Below are 14,378 nucleotides of genomic sequence, written 5' to 3'. Positions count from 1 at the left end.
AAAAACAAAGTGTGTCTTTGGGAGACAGACCCTCACTTGGTATCCATCGTGCAAGTAGATGATTCAAACAATGACACGTTAGCTAAATCCTTAGTATATGTCATGACAAGTGAGATCTTGAAAGGGAAAGACTATTCATGTCGAACCCCAAACCATCCAAAGGCAAAGATACTGAGTCAATCGAAAATAAGTATGAAAAGCTACTTAAAATGCTAATAAAAATAATCTTTCAGCCTTGAGTGTCTATTTATAGTGAAAATTTGGACTTCAATTTCACCCTTGTTTAATTCTAAATTGTATCTTGTTCAGATTGAGTTTGTAAATTCTTCAAATTGATTCTATTTCTATTTTGTGTAGATTGAGTTTGTAGATTCTTCAAATCTATTATGTTCATATTTTGTGTAGATTGAGTTTGTAAATTCTTCAAATAAACTCTTCAAATCATGATCAAATCTTCTTCAAATTTTAATTAAATCTTCTTCAAATATTAATCAAATCTTCTTCAAATATTCTTGAAATATTCTTCAAATATTGACCATATCTTCTTTTCAACTTGGTCACACATTTTCTTCAATTATAAATAAGAATCAAATCTTATTTTAGATTTTCATCAATTATAAATTTGAATCAAATCTTATTTTAGATTTTCTTAATTATAAATTTGAATTAAATCTTATTTTAAATTTTCTTCAATTATAAATTTGAATCAAATCGTATTTTAGATTTTTATCAATTATAATTTGGAATCAAAACTTATTTTAGATTTTCTTCAATTATAAATTTGAATCAAATCTTATTACAGATTTTCTTCACAAAACATGAATATTTTTTCGTACTCTTTGAAGTTAAATATATTGTTCTCATAAAATACTTTTGTTAACATCAAAACTCTAAATATAAAACGAGTTTGGTTTCAACAATGCATTTATCTTTCACATCAACAAGATCCTCACATGTTATTCGAAGGACAGACAAGCACTTGTGGCATAACATGGCATTCCCTAAGAAAGGTGAGCAGTTGATCATGCCACTAGTTAATGATTATCCTATTGCTAAGCAAAAAAAAGTGAGTAGTGATGATTACCATGGAGACTGGTGTGACTTCTCCAAAAATTAACGTGAGGAGCGATCAAGAATTCAAGTCGAGAGGATGATAAAAATTCCCACAATCTAGGGAGGCCAATGGGAATTGAACAAGAAAGGCTCAAATAATACTCTGGCCTATTTCCTCCTATCATAACTCAAAAGAGAATGATGTAAATGAGACGAACTCTACAGGCTATAGCTATAGTCAAGTCACAAGAAAAACATGAGATTACCTCTCTCAAAGTAAGATAATCCCTAGATAGAGCTTTTACAGTGAAAGAAACTAGGGAGGTGGCCAAGGCAGAAGTCTTTATCATTGATAAAATATGCAAGGGTGTTGCTATAGACGAACCTATTGTAGATAAGCCCAATATCTCCTAGGTTGATGAGTGTAGCAAGGATAGTGTCATAGAGATATCTTATTCTAATAAAGAGATACTTCCCAATACTCTCCACTTAAGGACCTCACCCTAATAGAGCAATCAGAATTTTAGAAGTTGATAACTAAAGGAGACTTTCAAGGAATAGGAAATAGAGATGAGGGTTTCGTCGACCTTCTTCATTACAGAGAAGATTTTCTATTAGACAATTTCCTCAATGAAGAGGATGATAGTTTGATCACTACGCGAAAAAACGCATATTACAGCGCTTTTTTTAAGCCATTTACAGCGCTTTTTCAAAAAAATAAGCGCTTTGGAAACGACCGCTGTAAATGATACAACAGCGCTTTTAAAAAAGCGCTATAAAACATGTAAATACAACGCGCGCTTGTTATGCACATTTTACAGCGCTTCTTCACAAAAAGCGATGTAATATGCACCCCATTATATGAGTTATGGGTGTGCATTTTACAGCGCTTTCTCAAAAAAGCGCTCTAATATGCCCAACCATAATTTCATATATGGGTGGGCATATTATAGCGCTTTCTCACAAAGCGCTGTAATATGCCCACCCATAATTTCATATATGGGTGTGCATATTACAGCGCTTTCTCAAAAAAGCGCTGTAAAATGCCCACCCATAATTTCATATTATGGGTCTGCATTTTACAGCGCTTTTCTTGTACATTTTACAGCGCTTTTCTTGTATTGTTCTTGGCACCATATAATTCAGGGTACGTAATTTTATCTTTTTTAATTGATGAGAATTTAATTTATTAGTTGTCTATAAACAAAATTGCTTAACCAATTTTTTGTTGTTGTAGGGCACATTGGGTGCTATTTGCAATCAATGCGGTCTCTGAAGTGATATACTATTTGGATCCCGTGCACGGCGATTACACCAATCACCCCGGAATAAAGAATATGCTCGACACGTAAGTAATATTCATTTATTTCTTACATATATATATTTATATATATATATATATAAATATATATATGTAAGAAATAAATGAATATTACTTACGTGTCGAGCATATTCTTTATTCCGGGGTGATTGGTGTAATCGCCGTGCACGGGATCCAAATAGTATATCACTTCAGAGACCGCATTGATTGCAAATAGCACCCAATGTGCCCTACAACAACAAAAAATTGGTTAAGCAATTTTGTTTATAGACAACTAATAAATTAAATTCTCATCAATTAAAAAAGATAAAATTACGTACCCTGAATTATATGGTGCCAAGAACAATTTATCACTTTCTTTATTTCTTAAAAACATATCTACAATGTAGTGTTTTACATTGTCTGGATCGAGTTTGAACATCGACATCTTATGCGGAGACAAGAATGAGTATTTATTTGACAGTTTCCTCGTGCACACGACCTTCTCGTACAAAAACCTTCAATGAAAATTTTAAACTAGATTAATTACCAATACATTTAATTAATTACAAATAAATGCAATTAAAAGTATTTTTTACCTTATGTACAAGCTGATTACAGTAACACTCAGCTCCTTATGTTCGAGAAGATCGTACATTTGCTCCTTTTCGAGGTATTCAATATACTCATCTCCAAAGATGTCTTGATTCATTTGTACAATGGGCGAATCGTTGCTGCTGCCCATGTTCCTTTTTATTTGGATGTCAAGACACGCCCCGTATTTACCAAGGCGTGGCTGACTTTTATTAGGAGCAGCAGCAGCAGCGACCGATTTTCCCCGATCCAGATTTTTTGTTGCTGCAAGTTTTGCAGCTTTATTACCCTCCAGCCTTTGTAGTTTGGCAGCCCTATTAACCTCCAATTTTTGAGGTCTGCTGCCTTTTTTTGGCTGTAGGGGTGGTTTATTTATTTGGACCTACAAAAATGAGGTAAAATGTTAGTTTATTGAATCTGAAAAAATAAAAAACCTTAGGCAATAAATGTGACAAACCTTTTCGGGAGATGTAACTGATTTGTCCTTGGGAATCTTTTTTTCGAGGGCAACAAGGTGTGTGGGCCATGCCACGTAACTGCCAATAGCGTCGCTTAAGAACTTCATATCTCCATCGTTGTCCGGTATGGGCAACGGTGCAGTTGGTTCGAAAGCAACCGTAGGCGATACTTTGACATGGCCCGCGGGGATCGGAATATTGTGCAATACTTCTCCCGAAGTATTGTGCAATATTCCTTTTCCCACCTTCCGTTGAGTCGGCGAGGACAAGTATAGGACACATGTAGTGACACCCTACATCAATAGTTAAAACATAAGTACAGTTAATATATAAGTTTGTTTAATACATAAGTAATTACATAAGCAAGTAAGTAGTAAGTAATTAATTACCTCGGGAATACTCTTCAAACCGACGTTGCAACTCCCGGTTTCACTCTCCATTTGTATTTCAGGTTGGAGCTGAACCGGAAGTTGCTTGTCTTTATTCGTATTCACCAAGAGTGCCACTTGCTCCGATAAGATTCTGAGCTTCTCTAATACTTCCTCGTTGGAAGGTTTTTGGCGCTTCTCTTGAGGAAAAAAGCTTTTGGGAGTTACGCCAAATCCTTTCCCCCTCACTCGACCGGAATACTCAGGGACATTAAACACTTTCCCAAGAATGTCCCTGCACGTATCCTTGTTGCCCTCTTGAGTTTCAGAACTTTGTTCAATAGTTTCCTAAAATACATGTAACATTAAAAAGATAAGTTCAATAGCATTTTTAAAATACAATATTAAAAAATATTAAAGTGATAATATACTTACACAAAGTTCTACAACTTTCTTGACATTTTCATTATCAACCACTCCTTCTTTGTTAACACGCGCTTCCTTCCATAAGATATGACGACCCAAGGGTTGATCGGCTTGGGTGTCTTTTCTCTATTCGTTAAAATCATAAACAAAATAATACAAATTAGTTACACACTATAGTTTATAATACAAATTACAAGTGATGTTTAATTACTTACAATTTTTTGTTCAAGGCGTGCATATCCCATACGTGATTTCTTGTATGGGTGTTTTGGGTTGCTTGCCCGTTCGCGATTTGCCTTACTAATATTCTATATAAAAAAAAAATAGCAATTGTGTAAAAATTTAAAATACGCTACGAATATGAATAATAAAACACAAATGCTAATAAATTAATCACTTACGACAAACGCCGGGTCAGAACGTTTGGAAACAAATGCACTCCATTCATCCTTTGATATATAATGTTGATATATCTTTGGAGGTTCAGCATTTGTGTTTCCTTCTCTATCTTTTAGATAGAAATTTGAGAGATGGGATCTAAATCCACGATGGATTTTCCCAGCAACTCTCAAAACATATGACTTTCGTTCCTCATCAAGAACAAAAGTGGTCTGCAATGAAAACAATTATAAGTAATGTATTTTACAGAAAAAAAATTATAAATGACAAAAGAGTAGATCAAAATATTTACTTGAATGTCATTCCAGATGATATCTTTGGCATCCTTCAACGCCTTATCTCTCCAGTTGTCTATTGTTATTGGGACATTTTGACGAACAACAGCCCCAATGTAGCTTACAAACATGGAGCTGTTGGGGTCAACTGGCTGACCACTCTCGTTCCAGCCAACCTAATAAACTCATATAGTAAGTACATGCCCTAAACCCTAAAAAAAGATAAAAAAACACACAGCAAACAGAGTATATATAGTATACCTCAAATTTAATGCCACTGCTCCGTGCTTTAATCACCCTTTGCATGATAGTTGCACCACGTTTGACTTCTTTTTCGTAAGTCTTAGAGGTGCCAACTTCTTCATTTTGAACTTCTAAATCTTTGTTTGTATCCATTTAACTACAACAAGTTCAACATGCACTTTAGTATAACATCAACAAGCTCAACATGGATCATGCATTATTATAAACAAACTCAACATGTATCAGTATATCTTAAAAAAGCTCAACATGCATTCTAATGATTACAAAAATTTAATAACATCAATACCTGAATAATGATGGTTCGAAGAAAGACGAAATGCAAAGAAAAGAGGGTTTGCAGAAAGTTCACAGAAATATGGTTCACAGAAATACGGTTTGAAGAAATACGTAATGAGGGTTACGTATTTCAATGAAAATATATTGTGTGAAATGGGAGAGATGATCTTGGATGGAAATAAGGTTCGAAATGAAGGAGATGATCGTGGAAATAAGGTTCGTAAAGGACGGGATGATAGGGTTTGCAAAAGAAGAGAAGAAATGAAGGTTGAGATGAAGGTTACGTAATGAAGAGGAAACTGAAGAGGTAACTGTTATATATACGTAACACTTTTACAGCGCTTTTTATAAGCCTTTTACAGCGCTTATTTTGTAAAGCGCTCTAAAAGGCTTCTTTAGTTAAATTTTTAAAAGGCTCTTTTACAGCGCTTTTTTCAAATAAGCGCTGTAAAAGACCTCCGTGTGTTATTATGTTATTTGAATGCCTTTTACAGCGCTTTTTTCAAATAAGCGCTGTAAAAGACCTCCGTGTGTTATTATGTTATTTGAATGCCTTTTACAGCGCTTTTTTCAAATAAGCGCTGTAAAAGACCTCCGTGTGTTATTATGTTATATGAATGCCTTTTACAGCGCTTTCACACATAAGCGCTCTAAAAGGCTTCTTTAGTTAAATTTTTAAAAGGCTCTTTTACAGCGCTTTTTTCAAATAAGCGCTGTAAAAGACCTCCGTGTGTTATTATGTTATATGAATGCCTTTTACAGCGCTTTCACACATAAGCGCTCTAAAAGGCTTCTTTAGTTAAATTTTTAAAAGGCTCTTTTACAGCGCTTTTTTCAAATAAGCGCTGTAAAAGACCTCCGTGTGTTATTATGTTATTTGAATGCCTTTTACAGCGCTTTTACACATAAGCGCTCTAAAATGTCTCTTTATGTTAATTTTAAGAGGCTCTTTTACAGCGCTTTTCCCAAATAAGCGCTGTAAAAGACCTCCGTGTGTTATTATGTTATATGAATGTTTTTTAAAGCCTTTTACAGCGCTTTTCCACATAAGCGCTCTAAAATGTCTCTTTATGTTAATTTTAAAAGGCTCTTTTACAGCGCTTTTTCCAAATAAGCGCTGTAAAAGGCCTTATTGTTTTTGTGTTTTGTTATGTTATGTTATTTTTTAAACAAGCTCAACATGCATGCAAAACCCACATAGTAGTAACTGGTCACCACAAAAATCCCTTCCTCTTCACCAAACTCTTCTCCTTTTATGCATCTTCTTCACAAACATCAAAGCTTACTCTTTCACAATTCAATCTCCACCTCAACACCCTTTTTATCTCTTTACATTCTCTTTCCTTCTTAAATCGAAACTTAATTGGTATTCAGGATCATTGCCATGTTGCGAAAAATGGGTTTGTGTCTGGTGTTTTTGGGGATTCCCATGATGCGTACAAGGTGTTTGAAGAAATGGGTTTGTGTCTGATGTTTTTTGGATTCCCATGATGCGTACAAGGTGTTTGAAGAAATGGGTTTGTGTCTGATGTTTTTTGGATTCCCATGATGCGTACAAGGTGTTTGAAGAAATTAGGTGTCTGATGAATATTATTTTTAAAGCTTTTTTACAGCGCTTTGTCAAATAAGCGCTGTAAAATGTCTTTTTTACTCACTTTCAAAAGAGTCGTTTACAGCGCTTTGTGTGAAAAGCGCTGTAAAAGGTATAAAACACTCATTATTTTATTTTTAAAAGGATCTTTTACAGCGCTTTTTAAGATAAGCGCTGTAAAATGTCTCTTTATTTTATTTTTGTGTTTGGTTTATTTGGGTTGGGATGACATTAAAAACATTTTTATCATTGTTTATTGGATTAAAAATATTGTTATCATTGTCTTTATCACAATACTTTAGGAGATGATGAATTATTAGAAATGAGTATTCTGAAGAATCTATATATATATATGCACTGAGCAAAAGAGAATCTCTCTATTCAGTTCAGTTCAGTTCATGTAAATTACTAATTTATATTCAGTTCAGTTCATGTAAATCAAGCTAAATATAAAACACTCATTGTTACATGAACTTGGTATAAAACACTCAAATCAAGCTAAATATAAGCAGAAAATAAATTAATCAGAAAATAAATTAATCAGAACTTAGTATAAAACACTCAATTCAGATTACATGCATATTTACAATAACACAGTTCAGATTACATGCATAGCTTATATAAAACAATTAAACATATATATACATTAAGATGCCCTTCTTCTTTTCCTGGTGACATTCACATTTGTTTGTCCATTTACAATACGAAACGATGGATTAATCCAAATTCCCTCATCATGATCATCTCTAAGATATAAACCATCATCAGTTGAATCAATTTCATGTGGTTGTTGTGATGTTGCAAATAAAAGATCATTACCAACATCTTCATCATTATTGTTATCATCACTTATTTTATTGGTCGATAGGACAACAGACCATTTATCATTAGAAGGATCAGTGACATAAAACACTTGTTGAGCTTGCGACGCTAAAATAAAAGGCTCGTCTTTGTATCCCACCCTATTAAAATCGACAAGCAAGAATCCTGACTCATCAATCCGAACGCCATTATTATTATCGACCCACTTGCAACCAAATATGGGAACACGAAACATTGTGTAGTCTAACTCCCATATGCGCTCGATAACCCCAAAATATGATAGATTTGCATATATTGGGTTTTTGTCTTTTGCACTTGAGACATGCATCGCTTCAGCTACGAGAGTGACTCCACTATTTTGCATAGTGGTCTGATCATCTTGTTCTTTGGTATAAAATGTGTAGCCGTTAATAACATAACCAGTGTAAGAAAAGACATGTAAGCTCGGACCATTTGCTAGCCACCTCAATCTATTTGAAATTGATCCGGGGTCTATATCAAATTTTGACATTATGTGATTTTTTAACCATGTTACAAAACTTCGATTGTGCTCTCGAGTTATCCAATTTTGATTCCTATTCATGTTCAAACGAGATAACTGATCAATGTGTATTGTAACATACGGTTGAACCTCATCATCATTGTGCAGAACATACAATTGTGCCTGCTCCCATTCTGTCCTTGATATAGTCAGTAGTCTCCTTCCAGTTATCCCTTCTCCTGATAGTCTTCCCGAATGACGAGACATGGGAAGCCCTATGGATTCAACATTGGACAGATATTCAGTACAAAATTCAGCAGCCTCTTCAACAATGTATCGTTCAGCAATACAACCTTCTGGTCGACTTCTACTTTTTACGTACCCTTTTAATATTTTCATATATCGTTCTATCGGATACATCCATCTCATATAAGCTGGCCCACAAAGTTGTGTCTCCTTAACCAGATGAACAGTAAGGTGAACCATTATATCAAAAAACGATGGTGGGAAATACATTTCAAGCTCACACAAAGTAACAACAATTTCCCTCTGCAATGTCGGTAATTTCTGAGGGTCGATCACTTTACTACAAATTTCCCTGAAGAAGAAACATAATCTAGTTAAGGCTAGTCGAACTTTTTCAGGTAAAATGGAACGTATACCTATTGGTAGCAAATGCTCCATTATAATATGACAATCATGGGTCTTCAAACCTTTTAACTTGAGGTCTTTCATACAAACCAAATTTTTAATGTTCGAAGAGTATCCTTCTGGAACTTTAACTTCGTGTAGAAATTTACATAAAACAATTTTTTCCTTTCTAGATAGAGTATGAGCGGCTGGAGGTAGATATGTGCGATTTCCTTTCTTTACTGGAGCCAGTTCATTTCTTATTCCCATATCGACCAAGTCCAATCTTGCATTGACGCCATCTTTAGACTTTCCTGGAACATTGAGTAACGTACCAATAACACTTTCAAATACATTTTTTTCAATATGCATCACATCGAGGAAATGTCTTACATACAATGACTTCCAATATGGCAATTCAAAGAAAATTGACTTTTTCTTCCACCCAGTTTTCACCAGCTCTCCCGCAAAAGGTTTGCCAAATTTATTGGTCAAACCTTGTACTTTTTCAAGTATTTGATATCCAGTCGGTGCTAAAGGAGCTTTACCTTCCTCTGATTTTCCATTGAATGCATTTCTCCACCCACGATACTGATGACTATAAGGTAAAAATCTACGATGTCCAAGAAACACATTCTTCTTACAATGTTTCAACCGCATCCAATTTGTACTCTCTTCACATATAGGACATGCACACTGACCTTTAATGCTATATCCTGATAAATTACCATATGCTGGAAAATCATTAATTATGCCGAACAACATAACCCTTAAATTGAAACATTCTTTCTTATACCCATCATAAACTTCCACACCTGTCTCCCACATACTTTTTAAATTTTCGATTAGAGGAGTCAAGTATACGTCGATATCATTCCCCGGTTGTTTGGGTCCAGAAATTAACAGAGACAACATCATAAACTTACGCTTCATACATAACCATGGAGGTAGGTTATATATTACCAAAATCACAGGCCACGTGCTATGTGAGATGCTTTGAAGACCATGTGGATTCATTCCATCAGTAGAAAGTGCAAGTCTTAGATTTCTTGACTCTATCCCGAATTCAGGATACTCGTGATCAATTTTTGCCCATTGTGGGGAATCTGCAGGGTGTCGAAACATTCCATCTCTAATTCTTTCATCTGCATGCCATGTCAAGTGTTTTGAATCTTCTTCACTGCGATACATGCGCCTAAATCTTGGTATTATAGGAAAATACCACACGACTTTTGCTGGAGTAGATTCTTTCTTCTTATATCGAGAGACATTGCATTTCGGACACGCCTTAAGTAGTTCATATTCGTTTCGAAATAAAATGCAATCGTTAGGACACGCATGAATCCTTTCGTAACTCATTCCAATAGAACACAAAATCCGTTTAGCCTCGTAGGTTCGACTGGGAAGTTCATTATCATCTGGCAACATATCTTTTATGAGTGTTAATAATTCCGTAAAGCTTTTATCAGACCATCCATTACTCGCTTTTAAGTTGTACAACTTTAATATCGCTGACAGTCTTGTGAATTTAGTACAACCATTATATAATTCTTTCTCTGCATCACTCAACAAACTTTCAAACATTTTAGGACAATCTCGAAGATCTTCTTCAACTGCTTTTGCAATCTCATCAACTCGGTCCGGCTCATATGTATCTGTATCGAAGTCAGTTGAAGCATATGTCGAACTATTCTCAAAATTAATGTTTCCTTTTTTTTTCTCACCATGTCTTATCCAACATGTGTAGCTTTGATCAATTCCATTACATACTAGATGTCCTTCTAATTCATCTTCTCTAACACGTTTTCCAAAACAACATTTTAAACAAGGACAAACTACTCTATTTGGATCTTTTGCATTCTTCACTGCAAACTCAACAAACTCCTTCACTCCAATTTCATACTCTTTTGACAATCGATTGGCTGAAATCCATTTCCTATCCATATTATACCACCTATATAAATGCAGTAACAAAAATAATAAGCTTTCAAAACATATCAACAAGTTTCAAAAAGAAACCAATATCAACTAACAATTTCAAAACAGAACAGATCATGTGGTATGAGTTTTTGACAATTTTTGACAATTTCAAAACATAACAGATCATGTGTAAAAAATACCTTAGACAACGTAGATGGCCGCACAGTACGTAGAGGATATTAGGGTTCCCAACGTATATAATTATTTGAAAGATGTAGAGGATATGAGGGTTTCCAACGTATATAATTATTTTAAAGATGTATTTTACAGCGCTTGTGAAAAACGCGCTGTAATAGGTAGTTAAATTCAATGAAAGCGCATGTGTTTTACAGCGCTTGTGAAAAACGCGCTGTAATAGGTAGTTAAATTCAATGAAAGCGCATGTGTTTTACAGCGCTTGTGAAAAAAGCGCTGTAATAGGTAGTTAAATTCAATGAAAGCGTATGTGTTTTACAGCGCTTGTGAAAAAAGCGCTGTAATAGGTAGTTAAATTCAATGAAAGCGTATGTGTTTTACAGCGCTTGTGAAAAAAGCGCTGTAATAGGTAGTTAAATTCAATGAAAGCGTATGTGTTTTACAGCGCTTGTGAAAAAAGCGCTGTAATAGGTAGTTAAATTCAATGAAAGCGCATGTATTTTACAGCGCTTGTGAAAAAAGCGCTGTAATAGGTAGTTAAATTCAATGAAAGCGCATGTATTTTACAGTGCTTGTGAAAAAAGCGCTGTAATAGGTAGTTAAATTCAATGAAAGCGCATGTGTTTTACAGCGCTTGTGAAAAAAGCGCTGTAACTGATACGCGAAAGCGCTTCCTTTTACAGCGCTTTTTTGACAAGCGCTGTAAAAGCCTTATAACGTGATGCGCAAACGTTATATGACCTACTACAGCGCTTGTTTTACAGCGCTTTGAATCAAAAGCGCTGTAATAGGTTCCGTTATTTTTAAAATATAATTACAACAGCGCTTGTGTTTAGCAAGCGCTGTAAAATGGGCGCTGTTAAATGTCATTTTTGGCGTAGTGGATGGTCTCAATTGTAACTATTGGCGTAATCCTAATAGAATCCTAGAACAATGATTGATTTCCAATTGAGTTAGAAGGCAATGTTTTTGTCGAATAGTGGACTACACTAGTCCAAGGAAAAACCAAGGTTTTTATGGATGGAGTTAATGAGTTGAATGTAATGCCTTTACTAACTTTAAAGTAGCTGGGAAAGAACAAGGAAAATCTAGTCCTAACAAACATAAAAATGGCTAGCTTTATGTGAGACGACCTAATGTCCCATTGGTTAAACCATAGTGACCTAGTTTGCAATTCTCTTTGGTACGTGGTATGGGTTCGGTACACGGTACATAATCTTCAAAGTATTTGGTACGTGGGGGGTATAAATAGTTGGTACGCTGTTTCGGTTCGTGGTACCTTAAAATTAAAAAATAAAAAATTAATAGTCTTAACACAAGAGTGGGAGTACTAGCTCACGTAAAAAATGGAAGAATTTGTAATACTAGTCCCACATCGGTTGTTTCTAAAATATTAGAAGTTGAATTATCTATATGAATACAACAATTCTAAGTAGTTCTACATCGGTTGTTTCTAAAATACTAGAAGTTGACTTATCTATATAAATACAGCAATTCTTGGTACAAGAGTTATTGTGTTTATGCTTACACCACATTAGTATAGGTGTCCGTGGCAAAACTTTAATATACTTAAAGTTTATATAAACACAACGCGGAAAATAGGATTTTACAGCACTTTTTTGAAAAGCGTTCTAAAATGCGCGCACATAATATGCATTATTATGCACCTTTTATAGCGCTTTTTTGAAAAAGCGCTGTAAAACGCACACCCATAATTACCCAATATATGCATTATAGGTGCACATTTTACAGGGCTTTTGTGAAAAAGCGCTATAAAAGGCGCACCCAATATATGAATTATGGGTGTGCATTTTACAGCGCTTTTTCAAAAAGCGCTGTAAAATGTGCAATTTTTTTGTTAAACATTGTAAATTAAATTTTTGAAATGCGCGTTTTAGCTTTTTATGGCATTTTTTTTAGAAAGCACTGTCTTTTAGCTTTTTATCCAAAATTATTTTGATCCATAATCAGTTCACACAACAACAAAACATATATTCAAATACCATAAGCAGTTCACACAATCAGTAGACAAAAAACAGAACTCTGTAACTTAATTAACATATATGTAACTCTGTAACTCGTAATTTACAACCTAATTAACTACATTCAGATACATATATATAACCTAATTTACAACCTAATTAACTACATATACATTGAACCTAATTTACAACCTAATTAACTACATATTCATATACATGTTCATATATTGTGCCCTATGATCATATACATATAATAACTAACAGAATATACAGAATATGCACTAGCTACCATATAATATTCAGATCCCTTGCCCACAGCATGCTATTTCCAGGAAAATCAAATAATTTTCACTTCAAGCACATACTGACACCATTCTTCCTTTAATTCCATTAGATCTTCCTCAGAATATGATGGACTTGAATTGTCAAAGTACTGCAATATAAAAATTGAACATATTAAGTTAGTATCAAATATATAGATAATTTATACATGAAAATCATATAATGAAAATACCGTACCGTTTCTGGGATAATAGTTGTATTCTTGTCAGCAATCTCCTTCATGAATCGCAATACATAGTACCCACAGTCGATGTTGTTTGTTTGACGAGGGCACTGTAAAATAAAACATATAAGTCAATAAAATATAGGTGCATTAATCGTAAAAGCATATATTTGTAAATGAAAATTTAAAGGCATATATTTCAAACCTTTATAGGGATCCATGTGATATTATTAGACTTTTGCTTCGACACTGTAGCACCTCTTTGAGCTCGAAAACTTGTAAGGCACTATCGAATGAATAAATATGATTATTATAGCATTAACAAACACATTATTTATATACATATGTAAGAAATAAATGAATATTACTTACGTGTCGAACATAGTCTTTATTTCGGAGGGATTGTTGTAATTGTCATGCAAGGGATCCAAATAGTATATAACTTCAGAGACCGCATTGATTGCAAATAGCACCCAATGTGCCCTACAACAACAAAAATTTGGTTAAGCAATTTTGTTTATACACAACTAATAAATTAAAATCTCATCAATTAAAAAAGATATAAATAAATAATATATAATTACGTACCCTGAATTATATGGTGTGAGGAACAATTTATCATTTTCTATATTTCCTAATAACATATCTACAATGTAATCCTTTACATTTACTGGATCGAGTTTGCACATCGACAGCTTATGCGGAGACAAGAATGAGTATTTATTTGACAATTTGTGCGTGGACACAACCTTCTCATACCAAAACCTTCAATGAAAATTTTAAACTAGATTAATTACTAATACATTTAATTAATTACCAATAAATGCAATTAAAAGTAT

At 34.1% G+C, this 14,378-nt stretch overlaps 1 protein-coding gene across 1 annotated transcript in view; it reads right to left on the bottom strand.

Annotated features, from left to right (window-relative positions):
* LOC140920023 (uncharacterized) overlaps nt 1-14,378 on the bottom strand; it is a 26,220-nt gene that overhangs the window by 1,913 nt on the left and 9,929 nt on the right. Inside the window, exons 2-4 of the mRNA XM_073367331.1 lie at nt 2,953-3,329; nt 2,695-2,871; nt 2,494-2,604 (exon numbers count right to left, since the gene is read on the bottom strand). Coding sequence (XP_073223432.1) covers nt 2,494-2,604; nt 2,695-2,871; nt 2,953-3,329 — 665 coding nt within the window. The remainder of the gene's footprint in view (nt 1-2,493; nt 2,605-2,694; nt 2,872-2,952; nt 3,330-14,378) is intronic.

The sequence above is a fragment of the Cicer arietinum genome, chromosome 4, assembly GCF_000331145.2.
Source record: "Cicer arietinum cultivar CDC Frontier isolate Library 1 chromosome 4, Cicar.CDCFrontier_v2.0, whole genome shotgun sequence".
NCBI lineage: Eukaryota > Viridiplantae > Streptophyta > Magnoliopsida > Fabales > Fabaceae > Cicer > Cicer arietinum.
Note: the sequence above shows the minus strand (reverse complement) of the source record. Positions and strands in the feature narration are given on the sequence as shown.